Source organism: Dioscorea cayenensis, chromosome 20 (genome assembly GCF_009730915.1).
Source record: "Dioscorea cayenensis subsp. rotundata cultivar TDr96_F1 chromosome 20, TDr96_F1_v2_PseudoChromosome.rev07_lg8_w22 25.fasta, whole genome shotgun sequence".
NCBI classification, from domain to species: Eukaryota; Viridiplantae; Streptophyta; class Magnoliopsida; order Dioscoreales; family Dioscoreaceae; genus Dioscorea; species Dioscorea cayenensis.
In genome coordinates, this window is record NC_052490.1 from 31,642,510 (window position 1) to 31,658,603 (window position 16,094).

The 16,094-nt window shown below is 34.6% G+C and overlaps 4 protein-coding genes across 4 annotated transcripts; 2 read left to right on the plus strand and 2 right to left on the minus strand.

Annotated features, from left to right (window-relative positions):
* Positions 1-673: 673 nt before the first annotated feature.
* On the minus strand, positions 674-1,317 carry LOC120251074 (RING-H2 finger protein ATL67-like). The gene has a single exon (XM_039259615.1). It carries the CDS (start codon positions 1,271-1,273, stop codon positions 749-751), a length of 525 nt encoding a protein of 174 aa, XP_039115549.1. The 5' UTR covers positions 1,274-1,317; the 3' UTR covers positions 674-748.
* A 2,835-nt stretch (positions 1,318-4,152) lies between these two features.
* On the minus strand, positions 4,153-6,569 carry LOC120251072 (pentatricopeptide repeat-containing protein At3g16610-like). Its single transcript, XM_039259614.1, has 2 exons — positions 6,341-6,569; positions 4,153-6,266 (listed from the first exon to the last, which is right to left on the minus strand). The coding sequence occupies exons 1-2, from the start codon at positions 6,367-6,369 to the stop codon at positions 4,238-4,240; spliced, it is 2,058 nt and encodes a 685-aa protein (XP_039115548.1). The 5' UTR covers positions 6,370-6,569; the 3' UTR covers positions 4,153-4,237.
* A 2,922-nt stretch (positions 6,570-9,491) lies between these two features.
* LOC120251131 (allene oxide cyclase, chloroplastic-like) lies at positions 9,492-10,692 on the plus strand. The gene is made up of 3 exons (XM_039259672.1): positions 9,492-9,813; positions 9,881-10,008; positions 10,103-10,692. The coding sequence occupies exons 1-3, from the start codon at positions 9,582-9,584 to the stop codon at positions 10,502-10,504; spliced, it is 762 nt and encodes a 253-aa protein (XP_039115606.1). The 5' UTR covers positions 9,492-9,581; the 3' UTR covers positions 10,505-10,692.
* A 3,329-nt stretch (positions 10,693-14,021) lies between these two features.
* Positions 14,022-15,935, plus strand: LOC120251146 (reticulon-like protein B2). Its single transcript, XM_039259684.1, has 5 exons — positions 14,022-14,295; positions 14,982-15,162; positions 15,252-15,393; positions 15,471-15,540; positions 15,639-15,935. Exons 1-5 carry the CDS (start codon positions 14,112-14,114, stop codon positions 15,803-15,805), a joined length of 744 nt encoding a protein of 247 aa, XP_039115618.1. The 5' UTR covers positions 14,022-14,111; the 3' UTR covers positions 15,806-15,935.
* Positions 15,936-16,094: the final 159 nt, after the last annotated feature.

Genomic DNA, 16,094 nt, shown 5'->3' on the forward strand with positions numbered 1-16,094 from the left:
ATTTATCATTTAGAAATATCTTTTTAGAAAAAGTTTATCTTTAATTTGACATCAATCATAGCCTAATAAAAAAAATCAATATATATATATCAAAGCAAACCACCAAACCTGATAACCTAAATTTAATAATTTTTTAAATAAATATAGACAAATCACATACCAGGCACGTATAAAAAATTAAATTCTATAATACATGCTTTTCATCTACTTAAACGGGGGATTCAAATCAATTTTTTCATAAAAATAAATATTTCATAAACAAAATTTTGTAACAATAGGGCAATCAACTGTTTGCTAAGCCTAATACAGTTCCACATATAAACATCGCATCCAATGAGACCATCAATCAAATCAAACATTAAAAGACAAAAAAAAAAGTGCAGAAAGATCATTTGAAATGCATTCAATCACATAAAAATCTTCGCATTAACAAGAGAACCACATTCAATCACATAAAAATCTTCTCATTAACAAGAGAACCACATAATAATAATAATAATAATAATAATAATAATAATACCTCAAAACACACAAAACCTCAAACCGATTAACCCCGATTAAAAAAAAAAATCAATTAAAAAAAAAACAAACGATGATCAATCTTAAAAGCAAAGAAAATTCATCATGAATCATGCCATATCTACAGTATATAACCTTATATTTACCCAAAAACTAAATAAAAAAAAAAGATAAGTAACAAAGAAACCAAACTAATAATTTACAGTGAGATATGATCCATAACTCAGAATCAGCTCTGGCGGCGTCCGGCGGGGAACTGAGAGAGCGGCACGAGCTCCGATAGCGGTGTAGGGATCGGCGTCGGCATCGGAGATGATCGGCAAACAGGGCAAGAAGCGTTTAACCTAAGCCAAGCATCAAGGCAAGGAACATGGAAGTAATGCCGGCACTCCGGCATCATCCTCAGCGCCTCCCCAACCTTATACTCCCCCAAACAAATAGCGCACGCCGCCTCTCCACCTTTCTCATCGGAGAAAGCGAATTTAGGGTATGAATTGATGATCGCCGGATCAAGACCGCGGGAGGGGCTTGGAGATCGGTCTGGGGGGCCATCGTCATCGTCGTCGTCGGTGACGAAGATGATGCTGGGGAGGGAGGGGGCGTGGCGGGGGAGAACAGGAGGGCGGGAGCGGCAGCAGACGTAGGAGGCGAGGAGGAGAGTGGAGAGGAGGACGAGGAAGCAGAGAGCGATGGCGATCGCGTAGCCGAGGCCGAGATTGCCGAGATTGCGAAAGAGGAAGGTAGAGCTGGACATCTTGGGAAGAAGGTTAGAACAAGGGGGTTTTCAACCATTTTAAATTTTTAATTTATTATTATTTATTTTTTAAAAAATTAATTGCTTAATTTGAGGAGATGTGGGTAGTGAGAGCATTTAAAGGAAGAGAGGTTATATAGTTATGGGAGAGAAGGGACGGAGAGGGAGAAAAGGAGGAAAAGGGTTTGGGTTTTGTTTGAAGATTTAATTAATTTTTATTTATTTAGTAATTTGAATGGGTGGGACCTGTTACGGAGTCAACTTGGTTGGAAACTAAATGGACGGTTTAATTGGGAGTTGGGTGGCATTTAAGATGGGTATTTAATTTGGGAACTCAACTTGGTGTGGTCAAGGTCAACTTCTTGGACTTGCTTGGGTTTTTTTTATGCTGATTTTTTTTTTTTTTAATAAATTTCTCTTGGGATTTGGAGAGGGTGTAATTTATAGTATTATACACTCCACATGTATGTATTTTTAGAACTTTGGAGAATTCATAAATATTGATGGTTGAAGGTTGGAGGTATATGTATTGTTAACTTTGAAGTTTTTTTTTTAATATAATTTTTATTATAAAGCAGATAAACACACATTTATTAACAAACTGTAGTTAACTTTGAAATTATGTGCATATGTTTATTAAGAATGGCAACGATAAATGCTGGTGGGAAACGGGTATTTTGAAAGACAGTGGGCTTTTCAAAACTTTTCAAAAATTCCTTTCTTCTCCTTCTGCTTCTTTATTTTTTTATTTTTTTATTTTTTAATAAAATTGAATGAATCACTTCTTTAAAAGAAAAAAAAAAAGAAGAAAAAACAGCTTAATTATTTATATTTCTCTATTTTTTTTAATAATAGAAGATAATCGTCTTTTTTTATAAATATAAACAGGAACAATACTGGAGACGGGGTGTACAGTATATATAATAGTATAATAATAATATAAAAATTCCGGGTGAGCAGTATATAAACAGTACCGGATGAGAAATTTGAACCCATGACCTCCCTTTTAAATTTTGATGTCATATCATTGGGCTATTCAATAGTTGACAATGTTTCTCTGCTTGTTGGTTTTCTTTTCTTTTTTTTATAATTTTTTAAAATGAGCTGCTCCGCAGCTTAGAAACGAACAAGCCATTCTGGGCAATAACAGTCTAAACTAACAGAAGAAAAACAACAAAACTAAAACCAAACCCCACACTGGAACAAGCTCTCATAAGCCACCTTGGTAGATCTTTGCCCTGATGGAACAGTGATAGCTCAATTGATCTTCTACCCATGTTGACCAGTCTATCAGTAACAGTATTCCACTCACGAGGAATTGTTTCCAAGATCGGATCATCAATAAATTGCCGAGATTGATGGATCACCCTCGCCTACTCCTTGAGTCTCCAATAGTCCAGTTCCTGGTAGCAGTCATTCAAGATACATCCAATGTCCATTGATCTTCATGAAATGGTCTCAATAGCCCATTCAATAGCATTAAATTCTTCTTCCAAGCTTGATTCGGTCCTGACTTGACAGCACCCTGAAAAACAAAGTTTTTTTTCAGCATTGATAATCACGAAACCAATACCTCTAGGTTCCTCAGGAGAGGTCCAAGAGGCATCAGTGAGTAAAATCAATTTATATCAAATAAAGAAGTCAATATTAGTTAAAAACTTCTCTATTTTGTCATTGATTTATCTATTGGGAATCTGGTTTAAATCTAAGGTCTTGTTCCTGAAAATAATTTGGCATATGGCCTTCCAAATCAACCAAAAGGTCACAGCAATAATAGATGCATTAAAGTTGGTCACCATGGAGCTAGTGGTCCATAGCCAATTACACTTAGCAATGCTTCCATGATAAATGATGTCTGAATCCAAGGTTATATTCAATTGACTCCAAACAGACATAATTTTGGGACAACCCTGAAAGAGGTGCTCAATATTTTCATTTTTCAGACCAAAAAAACACAATTAGAAGCCGGAATCAAATTCAAATTATGTAAGTAATCATAGGTCAGCACCTTCCCATGAAGAATAAGCCAATTAAAGAATTTCACTCGAAGGGCCACGTTGAGTTTCTAGAGCTTATGCCAGCCATGCCAGGAAAAAGAACTGATGTCTTGTTGTTCAGGAATTTATAAACAGATGAGGAAATTCTGTTACTCTTTTTTTTGTCTCTTTGTTATTGCTTTTTCTTATTTTTTTCCTTCTTCCTTATATTTTTTTACTCTTTTTTTTCCTTTTAGTTATTTCATCTTTTTTTATTTAAATTGACCGTCAATATATATATACATAACTTTTATTTTTTTAAAAAAATTATACATATGCAAATATTAGTTTCAAAAAATGATCTAAATTATGTGTAACATTCACATGCAAATTGTAGAGCAACGAACCACTCCCTGTTGTTATTTTTTTGTTTCTGTCATGTTGAATTCTCCCCCCTCTGTTTGTTTTTCTCTGTAGCATGTGCTTTTCACTGTGTTTTCAATGCAATTATGATTTATTTATTTTTTTAAATAAATAAATAATAATTTGTAGAGCAACAAGTAATAAAAATACAAAGAAAAAGATTTTTCAAAAAAATTACTGACTGTTTTTAGTTTTGACTTGTACAATAATTTTTTCACACCAAAGTTTTAAATATATCTAAAAAATTTTAATATCCAACTTTCATATATTTAAAAAAAATAAAAAATAAACATGAAATAATTTTAAACCAGTTTGAATAGAAATTCAAAACCTATTCCACACCTAATAAGAGTTTTTTAATGTGTCAATCCTCCATCAATTATATACATATATTTAATTAAAGTCGATCAACCATAATTTATTGAAACAAAATCCATCAATCATATTGAGTGTAGTTAACTCATGAATAAATTTCTTTGCAAATATTAAGACTCTTGTATTTGATCCAGCAAGGTTATATCAACAATTGTTAAACTGTAAGATAAATAGTATCACAAAATTTCTCTTATGTTCTCTGAACAACTTCAAACCAACTGCAACCTGGTCTCCTTTCCAAACCTCTCTCTCTCAACATCCTCATAACATTGTTGGCATCCTCTCTTCTCCCTGCTGCAGCATAAACATCAGCAAGCATCACATAATTTGCTGCATTTCCAGGTTCCAAGCAGAACAAATGCTTTGCTGCTGCTTCCCCGATCACCACATCACCATGCACTCTGCAAGCATTCAGCAAAGTCCCCCACAAAGCACCATTCATTCCCATACCATTCATTTCATTGTGTAACAAATTAAAGGCATCATTCAACTGTCCAGCTCTGCAGAAGTTGTCCACAATGCATGTGAAATGTTCAATTCCTGGCTCCAAGTTAAACTCTTCTTTCATGGACTTGAACAACTCTTTCCCCTCTTTGACAAAACCAGCATGACCACATGCAGATAAAATGGCAAGAAATGTGAGGTTATTTGCTCTTGTTCCAGACTCTATCATAAAATGGAAAACATTTAGTGCTTCTTTTGCATTACCATTCCATGCATATGCCTTTATCAGTGAACTCCATGAAACCACATCTTTCTCATGAATGCAGTAAAACACCTTTTGAGAATCACCAAGGCTGCCACATTTCGCATACATGTCAATGAGGGAATTGGAAATTCGTATTTCGGACTCGAAAGCTCTCTTAATTATTTGTGCATGAGTTTCTACTCCTTTTCTTGGAAGTGGAACCACTGAGATGGCAGAAAGCAATGTTATGAATGTAACTTTGTCAAGATTGATCCCTTTCCTCTGCATTTGGAGAGTGAGATCCAAAACCTTTTCAATCTGTCCGAGTTCTGTGCAAGCTTTTAGCATTGAATTCCATGCAATAACATCCCTTCTGACCAGCACATTTTCATGAAGGAGCTTCAGTGATATCTCTAGTTTCCCGCATTTTGCATGCATATAGATAAGCATGGTAATAAGTGATGCATCTAGTTCAAATCCACTCCTGTTCTCGCATGTTAAGTATGTCTCTTCAATCCACTGGCCTTCTTGCCAATTACCCAAGTTTGCACAAGCAAGAAGCACATTAAGCAAAATCGGTTTAGTGGGTGCAATTTTTGTGCTCAAGATCATCTGATGAAAGAGTTGGAGAGCATCGTTTGAGCGATCATCTCGAACTAATCCACCAATCATTATACTCCATAAAACGGCATCCTTAAACACTAGTCTTTCAAACTGTTGTTCTGCGATAATCAAACAATCACAGTCAATGTACATTGCTATCAGCGAATTGAAGACGAACAAATTGTCTTCGAAACCACTTTTGATTGAATGAGCAATCATAACCTCTCCAGTTTTTACAGAACCTGAATTTGCGCATCCGGACATCACATTCACTAAAGTTGCCTCAGTTGGCGGAATCCTGTGCATGAATCTCATGCTCCTGAACAAATCCATAACTTCACAGAGATGCCCACCTTGTGAATACCCTGAAATCATAGCATTCCACAACACCACATCTCTAACAGACATTCTGTCGAACACTCTACGTGCAGTTTCAAAATCACCCATTTTGCAGTACAATCCAACCAGCTCTGTAGCAATGAGAAGATCCGAGTCAAACCCTCTTCTCCTCGCACGGTCACCAACTCGGCATCCGAGCTCAAACTCTGAAAGCTCATTGCAAGCATTGATAGCGAGATGAAACGTCTGCTTATCCGGCTCACATTCAGAAACCAACTCCATCTCCTCGTACACATCCAAAGCCAATCCAGGCAATCCATTTTTCAAATACCCTCTGATCATAGAATTCCAAACAAGAGCCTTCGTGGGTCTCTGGCGCAAACCATCAAACACCAACCGTGCACTCTCCGCATCTCCAAAACCACAGCTTTTACTGATGATAAGGCTAGATACATACAAATTACACCCCAAGCCAAGAAGGATCACTCGGCAACGAAGCTGCTGAAGTTGCCTGAATGAGCAGCAGTGGTTAACAATGGCGTCAGCGAGAGATTCCTTGAGCGCCTGCCAAGTGTTCGACCGAATGACCCTACCACGCAGCAGCCAATTACACGCACGTTGAGATAAGAAAATTAATTTTCAAATTGAAATCTTTGCACTCACTGTGAAAGCAACGCAATGCTCGCGTGCATTGGTTCTCAACGATAGCGATGGAATTCTAGAACCAGTAAAGGTGGCCGCCGAGAAACGCACGGCGAGCGTTGGGGACCAAAGAAGAAGAGGACGAAGCCGCCCATGAAAAGCTCGCTTTTTTCCTTCTTTTTTTCTTTCTTTTTTCTTTTTTCTTTTGTTTTTCTTTTCCCGAATGTGGGCATTCTTCGAAAGAGCAGACCTTGACACACGCACCGACCCACGTTTCAAGTGTGTCTAACCCAAGTCAATTAACGATTAGCTTTGATTTCGATCTATTTAAATTAAATTTAATTATTTTTTAAAATAGGTGATTTATTAAAGAAATTATTAAAGTATACTTGACAGTTGACAGACATTTTTTAAGAAATATGGATACAATATGGATTCAAATCATCGACCTCTGTTTTCGGAGATGAATAAAATATCAGTTATCTCAAAATACCGTTATATTGATTCATATCTTCAAAATAAACAAATATTTTTATCATTAAAAAGACACAATTATACTAAAGGACAAAAAAATACACTAGAAAATAAACTAAATAAAATTTATTAATTTAGTTAAATAATATGACATAGAACGATAAAAGTCATATTACGTGCAAATCTAGAAGTTTTGATCCATGATCAAATTGAGCTAATAAATTTTTTATCATGTAACTCTAAAGAAAAAAAATACAACATGTCAACATCTCTTACTAGAGACCCACTGAACCCATTTTAAAACAGTACCATAATTAATATCTAGACTTAAAATAATTATAAGCAATGCTATAAAAACAATACTTCTACAATAGGTCTGTGATAGTACACTACTGAAACAATATCTTTACCCCATCCATTATAGGTGACTAATGCTAGGCTAGCCGGTGGTTGTAAAATTTTTGCTATATGTATATAGATTGAAAAATAAAAATAAAAATAACTAAATAAGGCCCTCCATCCTTTCCTTGTAAATTGTCTTTCTTTTTCTTATCATATTATAATTCATATAGATTTTATTACAAATGGGAAACCATGAAATCAATGACAGAGTACCATTAACAAAAGTGCTGTGATATCATTTGCTATGCTTGAAAATAATCCCATTCTCCACAAAAAAAATAAAAATAAAAATAAAACAAGTTTAGTCAAGTCCAAATCTGAACCCTCCCATGAGTTCATTCTTTGACAAGGTGCCCTAGAAAGGACTTCCATTCCAACTAATGAAAATTTGCTTATATATATATATATATAAAGTTAAATATTTATTTATTTTTATTTTTTTAATATTAGTTGAAGTATATTTTATCAAATTTCAACTTAACGATATTATTAATATTAATATATATTTAAATTCAATTATCAAATTTATTAAAATTTTATACTATAAACAAAATATGAGTTAAGTAATACTAGGTTGTTTGTTGGGAGATCTACTTTAAATTAGATTAACTAAAGTAATCAAATTTACAAACAAGCCATGTCAAGTCATAGTACATACTTTATTAAATATTCATATGAAAAAAACTAAATTGACTCACTTTACGTGTTTATTTATCAAGAAATAAATGAAGTGGAGAATGAAATGGTACTTTTTTAATTTTAGAATTTTCTTGATTTTGAATTAAATTTAGGGGAAATTATTTATAAATCCTTACAAATTTTTTTTTTTTTTTGTAGTCCCTCTGACATTTGGAATTCCCATATAGTCCCTCTTTTTTACACAACTTCTTTTTGAATACTTGCCGTGACATCTGTTACTCGATTTTCTCTATAATAGTAGAAATGCCCATCTTTTCCTCCTTTCTTCTCCTCCTTGTCGTTGTTTTTCTTATTTGCTTCATTCTTTCTATTGTTCTGGGAGGTGTTGGCGAAGAAAATGTTTGACAAGAAGATGGTGGTCACGAAGAACACGACGATGGTGGTCATGAAAGAGACAATGTCTCCCACGCAGGGGACACCCATAACAACCGCGACGTCCTCAGACCTCCTCAGGCCTGAACGCCAGCATGCTATCTCCAATCTTGAACCGTTGGAGAAAGAGAAAACCTGAAACCCATTATCGCTCTAAACACAGGCGAAAGTCAGATTTTACACAGAAAAGAGGATATTTTACACATGAAGAAACGTACATTACACAAAAAAAAAAAACCCAAAACCCAGGAATAATACACAGGAAAGCTTGAAACCCTCTACACACCGTCGAAAGCCGGAGTCTACATAGGAGTCCAAAAAAAATATACATGAAAAGCACACAATAATAATATGTAGAAACTCGAGCGACTTCTCCTTAGCTTTTCGCTTTTGTTTTTGACTTGCAGAAAGGCTCACGAGTTTGTTGGAACTTTGGTCGAAAGTCGAGAGTGCGAAGAAAACTTCAGTTGGCAAGTTTCTCGAAGAAAGTCGTTGGCGAAAAAAGAATGGAAGTTGAAGAAGATGCTTTTTGGCTTGTCGGAAGGCTCACGAGTTTGTGGGAATTTCAGTCGAAAACCAAGAGTGCGAAGAAAACTCCGGTTGGCAACATCTCTTGAAGAAAGTCGTCGGCAAAAGAAGAAGGAGAAGATGGAAGTTGAACAAAGGCAAAGAGGTCATTTCCACGGCCACTTAACTGTACAGTCATCTCCGTTACTGACATATGGACTTGATGGGGGGTTTTATTGAAAATGAGAGATCTCCGAGAGATAAGCAAACTTCAAGGGATTTTTGATATTTTTTTTTATTGGAGAAAAAAAAAAAGTAAAATTTTATATAATTATATCTCCTCTTTCTTCCTCAGTTTTTAGAATTTTCTTCATTTTTTTTATAAAATAAACATTAAAAATATTGAGATTAATATTAACCCTCAATCATTCTATGGGAATATCACTTTCATCACATTCAAATGATTTTTTTTTTTATATACATTAAAAAAAACATGCATGCAGGCTGAGCCGAGTTATCAAAATAAATTTACTAACATATATATATAATTATTATTTATGATGTTTAATATATAGAACACAATTGAAAATTAGGTAATGAAACTCCGCATACACGCACACCACACTTGTGCGGGTCCCCACCACAAAACACATACTTTTTCCAATCCAAACAGCACATGTCACACATGATGGAACTCTTGCCAATAAATTGATGCCCATTCCACCCATCATCTCACCACCACTAAGTCACCAACCAACCTCCTCTTGCTCATCATCACCATCAACCTCATTATTCTTTCCATTAATCAATGGCAGCAGCAGCAGCAACTGCAACCCCATCTCTGAGACGACCCTCCTCAATCCTCTTCTCCAAGCTCTCCAAATCACCCAAATCCCTTGGATCTCTCCGTCCCCAATCCACCTCCCCTATCCTCTCCAAACCACTCAAACACATCACCACCACCTCCATCCCTTCTCACAGGACCATCTCTTCCTCCATCTTCTCCTTCAAACCCAAACATGACTCCTCCAACAGACAAGGTATGTCTTTCTTTCTTTCTTTTTATGCAATTGATAGAATGAAAATCTAAACAACTTCTTTATTTAGATTCTGGAAAAGTTCAAGAACTATGTGTGTACGAAATCAACGAGAGAGACCGTGCCAGCCCAGCTTATCTCCGTCTAAGTCAACAACAAGTTAACTGTCTTGGTGATCTTGTTCCCTTTACCAACAAGGTTTACTATTTATCTTTACTCTCTTTTTATTTACATATATATATATATATATATATAAACTTGATAACTTAATTTGACATTAACACAAACACAGCTCTACTCGGGAAACCTGGAAAAAAGACTGGGAATCACTGCAGGACTTTGTATTTTGATTCAGCATGTGAAAGAGCGCAATGGAGACCGGTATGAAGCTATATATAGCTTTTATTTTGGGGATTATGGTCATATTTCAGTGCAAGGGCCTTATCTTACTTATGAGGACACATACTTGGCTGTCACTGGTGGGTCTGGCATTTTTGAAGGAGTTTATGGCCAAGTGAAGTTGCAGCAAATTATATTCCCTTTTAAGTTGTTTTATACCTTTTATCTTAAAGGGATTCCTGATCTTCCCTCGGAGTTGCTTGGCCGGCCGGTGCCACCTGCTCCCGGAGTTGAGCCCTCGCCGGCGGCCAAGGCGGCGGAGCCTCATGCCACTGTGAAGAATTATACTAACTGATTATTATTTGTTATGTGGGTGGGGTTGTGATTGTGGTAGTTGTTTTTGTATACTTGTTTTGGTTTAGAAAATCATGTTGTTTTGCTTTGCATTTTGTTTGGGTATTTGGTGGTGGTGGTGGTGGTGTTTGATGTTGTTGTTGTTGTTCTGATTTTATGCAAATCAAAGGACAAGTTTTTTTTGCTGCAGTTATGGTTTTCTTTTGTTTTGCTTTTTGGTTATTTACATATATATATATATATATATTTATTTATTTTTGTAGTAGAATAGAAAGTGATAAAATATTGCGTCTCTTGTGTAAATATGGAAGATGTTTGTGTTTTACCCAGCCATTAGGTAGTTTTTGTGTGTGAAGTGTTTGTATTTTGTAAAAAATAATAATAATAATTTTAATTTATGGAAGATGAAAACATAGTCTGAACATGTTGAGATATTTTCACGGAGCAAGTATTGAGTTATTAATTTCAAATTTATGTATATACGGACACATGATTTTGTCACATTTCATTTGGCCACATTCATCTTTTGAACACTATTGATTATTATTCGTCCTTGTGTTTGTGTTTATTTATTTATTTATTTATTTTTTTGAAAAAAACAACAAGTATCAGAATCTCATAGACGTACATGTGAGAAGCAAAATTCAATACCGACCCATGTGTCTTTACCTCGTATAGAACATGAGATTCAATTACGATTTTTCTCTGAAATGAATATCCTACGCAAGAGATTTAATACCAATTGACCCTTAATGTGTTCGTGGTCATTATAATTTGAGTACTGTATGTAAGTATTTTTAAATAACATTATATATATATATTAAATATTGATTGCATTATAATTTTAAACACATTGAACATTGTTTTATCTTTATAAAAGGATGTATTTTTACCACCTAGAATGTGAAAATCATATATATGTATCTATTTACATATAAGAATTGAAATCATCAATAGTCGAAGTGTATTGACATGGGATTTTTTTTTTAATTCATAATAACAACGACAATTTTTATATCTTTCATTAATTGTCCCAGACCCAGAGTTTGGCACAACTTGGAGTTATTTGAATCAATTTTCATATTTTTCATAGGAAGAAGAAAAAAGCAAGAGGATCTAATTTTTAGCGTTCGGTGTAGCTTGGATTTACTTGAATCCTCGACAATGGTGATAGTACGACTAATAAAGTAGACCCAAATCGAATGGAATGCTAGCTTTATTCATCTTTTTTTATTCAGATAGTGGGATTTGTCTTGCTTCATCTTTTGTTTTCCTGTTGTCTCTTATTATTATTTTTTTCAACATTTAACGGATGTTTTGTAATCTTTTTCTTCTCTTTTTAGTACATGTAGTTTATCTTTCTTTAAAAAAAATGTATATTATCCCAGAAAATGTTAATTAAAGTCTTAACAGATGAACACAAATGTAATAAGAAATTTAACGATGCGGACCGGGGACAATGAGGGACAACAACATATGGAAAAAACTAGGATTTTAATTAAAATAATGAACTCATTTTTGTTTTGATAAATAATAAAAAAAACAATGGTCACATGGGTGGACAATTTCGAGAAATATATAGATTGTAGCTGAACTGTTGAAAACATGGTATGGGGTTCTAATTTATGATTGTGATTCTTGATGTTTTGTTTGGATGGATTGGATTTGAGTTAAATATTTTAAAAAACAACAGTCTAATGAAACACATGTTTTTATTATATTATTATATGTGAAAAAAATTTCCATTCAATCTACCCTCTATTGGGTGTACAGATAAATTTATTTTAACTGGTTGGTTGGTTGGTTGGTGGCATTTGGACAATATAATTCATGTGATGGTATATATTTATTTAATTTGTAATTAAATAGATGGCGTGCACAAAATAAATAATTTTTTTAAATGTTTTTTTTAATATTGAAAGGAGATATCTTGGATTCTCAAAGATAAACATTTATTTAATCTTTCAATAAAAAAAAATGTTATTTTAGTCTTTCAACTAAATAAAAATATTTTTTTATAATTTTTATATTATAAATTTATAATTTTCCATAAATTACTAATGTTCTCTTGATCTATTGTTGTCCAATACCCGTGATATTCATATTTTATTTAAAAAACAGATTCAACCCTCAGGTTGCACAGGGTGATTATAAATATGTATTAAGGCTGTGTTTGATTGTTTTTTTTTTTTTCATGAAAAAATTTTCTACGGGTCATTTTTCAGCTACATAGGTTGTTTGTTTGCCAAAATTTTTGGTGAGATTTTTTTCCACAAACTCTATCACGTGACCCTATTTTCTCTCAGTGAAAAATTTTTCCTGCCTCCACCCTGGGAAAAGTTTTCCAGAGAAAAAATAAGGGATTATGTGAAAAAATAACGTGGGATTAAAATATTTAAAATAATTTTTCTTTTAAAAATTGAAAAGAAAAGTTTTTCCTTTTCTTTTATTTTTTTTTAAAAAAATAAATTATATAACGTGATAATATTTTAAATAAATTTATCCAGATCAGTGAACAGATCCCATGGCGTTTTGATGGTAAGATTCAATTCCACATAGCACGGTTTATAATTTTAAAATAACTTTTTTTTAAAAATTTTAAAAGAAAAGTTTCTCCTTTAGTTTTTAATTTTTTTTAAAAAAGATAAATTATATAACTTGATAATATTTTAAATAAATTTATCCAGATCAGTTAACAGATCCTGCAATGATTTGATTGATGGTAAGATTCAATTCCACACAGCGCTGTTTATAATTTTAATAATTTTTTTAAAATTTTCATAAAAAATATGACTTTTCCAGGGGGAAATTGATGCAATCAAACAACAAATGAGGTTTTTTCAATGAAAAATATTTCCATTTTCCGTGAAAAATAAGAGCAATCAAACAACAAAATCTGAATTTTCTATAGAAAATTTTTGATTTTCTAGCTAGAAAATACTGCCAACTATTTTTTCATTTTCCATGTAAAATTTTTCCTGGAAAAATATTTTATGGAAAAAAAAAATTTTCAACTATTTTTCATGTTGCCAACCAAACACAGCCTAAGAGATTAATTTCATATTTGTCCACATATTTAGATAGTTTGTTCATATTTGGTAAGAAAACGGTTGACATAAAATAAAATTCACTAGGTGAACACGTGGCGTCATTGCATTAGTTTGCTCCCCTGTTCGCTGTGACAAACTTAACACCTAGCACAACTCTGAGACTCTCATATTCCTCCACGTGGCAGTCCACTCCGGCCAATGCTTCTCACGCCGTCCAAAAACCAACGACGACTTGACGACGTCCCCGAAGCTCAGCGATCACACGATTCACACCCAAGTCTCCGTCTAGTCCAACTTGACGGCCGTCAATTTCTCCCATCACCAAACCAACGGTTCAGATCTTTTGAAAGTTCTTATTACGTTTTACCCCCTCCCAAAACTCCAATTTTCTTTTCGCCATCCTTGAAAACAAAATATAAATATTTTAAGGGGGGAATAAGAAAAAGAACCTGTCTTGCGTGTGCATAATGCTCATCCCATCTCGCCGATAGAGGAAAAAAAAGGAAAAAAAGCTTCTACGCGCGTTCCATTGTGCCTGCGGAGTAGTATAAGCCAGCGATGGCGGAGCACAAGGAGGAGTCTCTAATGGAGAAGATCAAGGAAAAGCTCCATGGTGACTCTTCGTCCTCCGATTCCGACGATGAGAGGTCTGGCTTGTCGGCGGCTTCGTCCATTAAGAATAAGATCTACCGCCTCTTTGGCCGTGAGAAGCCTGTTCACAAGGTTCTCGGTGGCGGCAAACGTATGGATCGTCTCTTAGACTTTGTTCTTCTTGCTTACAGTTCATTTGTCCCGTTTGTTTCTTTTTCAAATTATTAATATTTGTGGACTATTTGTGGATCTCTTGACTCATTTGATCTTTTGATTCTTAGACTTTTGTTCTCATGTAGGCCTAATTGTTGAAAAAGATGTGAACTTTGTTTGTTGGTTTGATAGTAACTAGTTAGGTGACTGATTGATTTCATCTGATGCGATTGGGGAGCATGGAAGTCTCTCCTGGAAATTGAAATAAAAGGTAGAGTCTTTAGTCAAGAGTGTCTTTTTTATTAATAATGTATATATGAGTTTGATTAGGAGGAGTTGTTTTTCTCCGCTAGTTATTATTGCAATACGTTTTTTTGATTCCTCTTGTGTTATGAGAAAGACATAAATTTGTTTGTTTTTTGATAGTGAGGTCAGTCTTGATGAAAATCACTTTCCTTAATTAAAACAAAAGTTGGCATTTTGCGACAGGAACACTCTCATCTGTTTGCTTCCAAGATGCAATTTTCACTGGTCATTGATTGGGAAGTAATTGTTTTGATTATATGACATTGGATCTTTTGGACTTGTTCAAGATGTCATTTTGGATTTTAAGAAGTCAGAGATATTAAATTTGCTATTTATTGATGAATTGATTTTATGATATTACCAATGGCATGCTTGCAGCTGCTGACATCTTCCTATGGAGGAACAAGAAGATCTCCGGCGGAGTTCTCGCGGGGGCCACAGCTATCTGGGTGTTCTTTGAACTGATGAAATACCATTTTCTCACTCTGCTTTGTAACTGTCTCATACTTTCTTTGGCCATCCTTTTCCTCTGGTCCAATGCAACCACATTCATTAACAAGTGAGCTCATTTACCCTCTTCATTGCTCACTTTCTATAGAATCAGATTTCCATGCCATTAATTCGATGCTTGTTGTTCTGTGCCTTCAGGGATCCACCTCACATCCCCGAGGTGAAAATTCCTGAAGATTTAGTTGTGAACATCGCTCTCTCATTGAGGTATGAGCTCATCCGGGCCTTTGCTGCACTGAGAGACGTTGCATCCGGCCGAGATCTCAAGAAGTTCCTTGCTGTATGTTGAAATGCTTGTAAACTTCTGTCAAGGAATTCATGCTTGTTGTATCATGCTAATATCTTGATTTCTCTCAGGTGATTGCTGGATTGTGGGTTCTATCGGTCATAGGCAGCTGCTGTAATTTCTTGACATTGTTGTATATCGGTAACACATTCGCACTATTCTTTTGCTTTACGCTGCCTTTTTATTTCGGCCATGATGTTCATCGATCTCATGATTTCATCTTCTTTTGCGAAATGCAGCATTTGTTACATTGCACACGGTGCCCGTTCTTTATGAGAAGTATGAGGACAAGGTCGACTCCTTCGCAGAGAAGGCTTCTGCAGAGTTTAAGAAGCATTATGCTGTGTTTCACGCTAAGGTTGTAACTAAGATTCCAAAGGCACAGCTGAAAGATAAGAAGCATTAAGCAATTCGCCTGCATTTTTGTATTGAGTCTTCTTCCCATCCTTACATGAAGTGTGTTTGTTGGTCTCTCACTCTCAGTATGGATGATTTTTTTTTATACGGAGTGATTCTGAGTTCAGAGTTCAGAGATTCGAATCAGTGAATTATCGTCGTGTTTGAACCAATATTTGATCTTTGGAGCTTGGCGGGAAGCTATGAACCTAGACCATGTTTCATTGTTTCCAACTGAACAAATTATAATAACTTATAAATTTATTTTTGTAAAAAGTGATTATTTATTTAAATGAATA

What these genes read in the sequence shown, in the direction of transcription:
- LOC120251131 (XM_039259672.1), top strand. Translation starts at nt 9,582, where the DNA reads ATGGCAGCAGCAGCAGCAACTGCAACCCCATCTCTGAGACGACCCTCC. An exon ending in TGACTCCTCCAACAGACAAG is followed by an intron (nt 9,814 to 9,880) that starts GTATGTCTTTCT and finishes TTCTTTATTTAG; the next exon opens with ATTCTGGAAAAGTTCAAGAA. An exon ending in TTGTTCCCTTTACCAACAAG is followed by an intron (nt 10,009 to 10,102) that starts GTTTACTATTTA and finishes ACACAAACACAG; the next exon opens with CTCTACTCGGGAAACCTGGA.
- LOC120251074 (XM_039259615.1), bottom strand. Translation starts at nt 1,273, where the DNA reads ATGTCCAGCTCTACCTTCCTCTTTCGCAATCTCGGCAATCTCGGCCTC.
- LOC120251146 (XM_039259684.1), top strand. Translation starts at nt 14,112, where the DNA reads ATGGCGGAGCACAAGGAGGAGTCTCTAATGGAGAAGATCAAGGAAAAG. An exon ending in GGTTCTCGGTGGCGGCAAAC is followed by an intron (nt 14,296 to 14,981) that starts GTATGGATCGTC and finishes GCATGCTTGCAG; the next exon opens with CTGCTGACATCTTCCTATGG. An exon ending in ATCTCAAGAAGTTCCTTGCT is followed by an intron (nt 15,394 to 15,470) that starts GTATGTTGAAAT and finishes GATTTCTCTCAG; the next exon opens with GTGATTGCTGGATTGTGGGT.
- LOC120251072 (XM_039259614.1), bottom strand. Translation starts at nt 6,369, where the DNA reads ATGCACGCGAGCATTGCGTTGCTTTCACA. An exon ending in AGCATTGCGTTGCTTTCACA is followed by an intron (nt 6,267 to 6,340) that starts GTGAGTGCAAAG and finishes GCTGCGTGGTAG; the next exon opens with GGTCATTCGGTCGAACACTT.